The 1741-nt window shown below is 57.0% G+C and overlaps 1 protein-coding gene across 1 annotated transcript in view; it reads left to right on the top strand.

Annotated features, from left to right (window-relative positions):
• Window positions 1-1741, top strand: part of RPL7A (ribosomal protein L7a) — an 18365-nt gene that overhangs the window by 5189 nt on the left and 11435 nt on the right. The window contains exons 2-6 of the mRNA XM_006900626.1: window positions 7-151; window positions 520-660; window positions 848-927; window positions 1116-1246; window positions 1461-1530. Coding sequence (XP_006900688.1) covers window positions 7-151; window positions 520-660; window positions 848-927; window positions 1116-1246; window positions 1461-1530 — 567 coding nt within the window. The remainder of the gene's footprint in view (window positions 1-6; window positions 152-519; window positions 661-847; window positions 928-1115; window positions 1247-1460; window positions 1531-1741) is intronic.

Here is a 1741-nt window from a genome sequence, read left to right as displayed (position 1 = left end):
GGGCAGGACATCCAACCCAAAAGGGACCTTACCCGCTTCGTCAAATGGCCCCGCTACATCCGGCTGCAGCGGCAGAGGGCGATCCTGTACAAACGGCTCAAGGTGCCACCCGCCATTAACCAGTTCACCCAGGCCTTGGACCGCCAGACAGGTGAGTGCTGGAGGCCCGGCCGAGGTCCGTGCCCCGCTGACCTCACATCCCGAGTCAGGGTGCAGATCAGGACTGGACCTGCGCTTCCTTGGTGCCCAGAGAGCACCAGGATGGCTTTACCGTTGTCCTTAGAATACCAGGAACCTTCATGCACACATGCACCAGGTAGATCCCGTGTGTGCTGGGAGCAGATCGTGGGCTGTGTGTAGAGGACCTCACCATGGTGTTAGGTCAGGACAGAGGAGTGTTCCCTCCGTCACTGAGACGTGCACACACCAGTTCTCAGCGGTGCCCACCAGGACGGTGACCGGGCATGCACGGGCACATGGTGGATTCAACAGCACACCTAAACTGGAGACTTTCCCCAGCTACTCAGCTGCTGAAACTGGCCCACAAGTACCGACCAGAGACCAAGAAGGAGAAGAAAGAGAGGCTGATGGCCCGGGCTGAGAAGAAGGCTGCTGGCAAGGGAGACATCCCCACCAAGAGACCCCCCGTCCTCCGTGCAGGTGAGTGGGCGCACCCCACGGGGCCAGATGGTGGGCCAGCTGTTGCTATGATGACCTTGTTCACCTGAAATTGCCATGAGGGGTGATTTGAGCTTTTTAACACTGAGTCACAGCTGAGCGGGGCACCTGTGACCTTAAGGGCAGGCCAGGCCGGGTGCTGACACGGACTGCGTGTGTTGTGTTGCAGGGGTGAACACAGTCACCACCCTGGTGGAGAACAAGAAGGCCCAGCTGGTGGTGATCGCACACGACGTGGACCCCATAGAGGTGCCGTGGGTTGGGCCCTTGTTAGAGGGGGCTGAGGGGGCTTCTGCAGTGATGTCATTACCTCCCTGAATGAAAGTGAAGTGCAAATACAGAGCTTTTTAACCCTGAGCAGTGGCTGCCAGATGGGCCTGGGAACTGGTGACTTGGGGTCAGAGGTCTTCTTTGTGTTAAGGCGCCTTGTCTTGCAGCTGGTGGTCTTCCTGCCTGCTTTGTGTCGGAAGATGGGTGTTCCCTACTGCATCATCAAGGGCAAGGCCAGGCTGGGCCGCCTCGTCCACCGGAAGACCTGCACCACTGTTGCCTTCACGCAGGTGAACCCGTAAGTAGGGGCCTGCCCCACACTTTGAGAACCCCTCGGTGCAAGCCGTTTACCTGATGGGTAGATGATCTCTGCCGGTGATGTTCAAGAATTTCTTCACCTGAATAAACAATGTTGCCACGTTTTATCTGAGGCAAGAGCATGTGTTTTAAGAACTCCCTGCTTCCTAGATTGTGCTTGAAGCAAAAGCCTCTACCTGCTTTTTCCCCTCTAGGGAAGATAAAGGCGCTCTGGCCAAGTTGGTAGAAGCCATCAGAACCAATTACAACGACAGATACGATGAGGTAAGCTGCTTCTGTGGCTGTAATTAAGTACTACGTTGACCTAGAGGTCAAGTGCCCAGTAGGTAGGTCCAGGCCCTTGGACCGGGGAGATCACTAACCAATGACTGCTTCCTTTCAGATCCGCCGCCACTGGGGAGGCAACGTCCTGGGGCCCAAGTCAGTGGCCCGCATCGCCAAGCTGGAGAAGGCCAAGGCCAAGGAACTCGCCACC

Source organism: Elephantulus edwardii, unplaced genomic scaffold (assembly GCF_000299155.1).
Source record: "Elephantulus edwardii isolate Elephantulus edwardi_28Jun2011 unplaced genomic scaffold, EleEdw1.0 scaffold00289, whole genome shotgun sequence".
NCBI classification, from domain to species: Eukaryota; Metazoa; Chordata; class Mammalia; order Macroscelidea; family Macroscelididae; genus Elephantulus; species Elephantulus edwardii.
The sequence above is the reverse complement of the archived record's forward strand: the minus strand, read 5'-3'. Positions and strand labels throughout refer to the sequence as shown.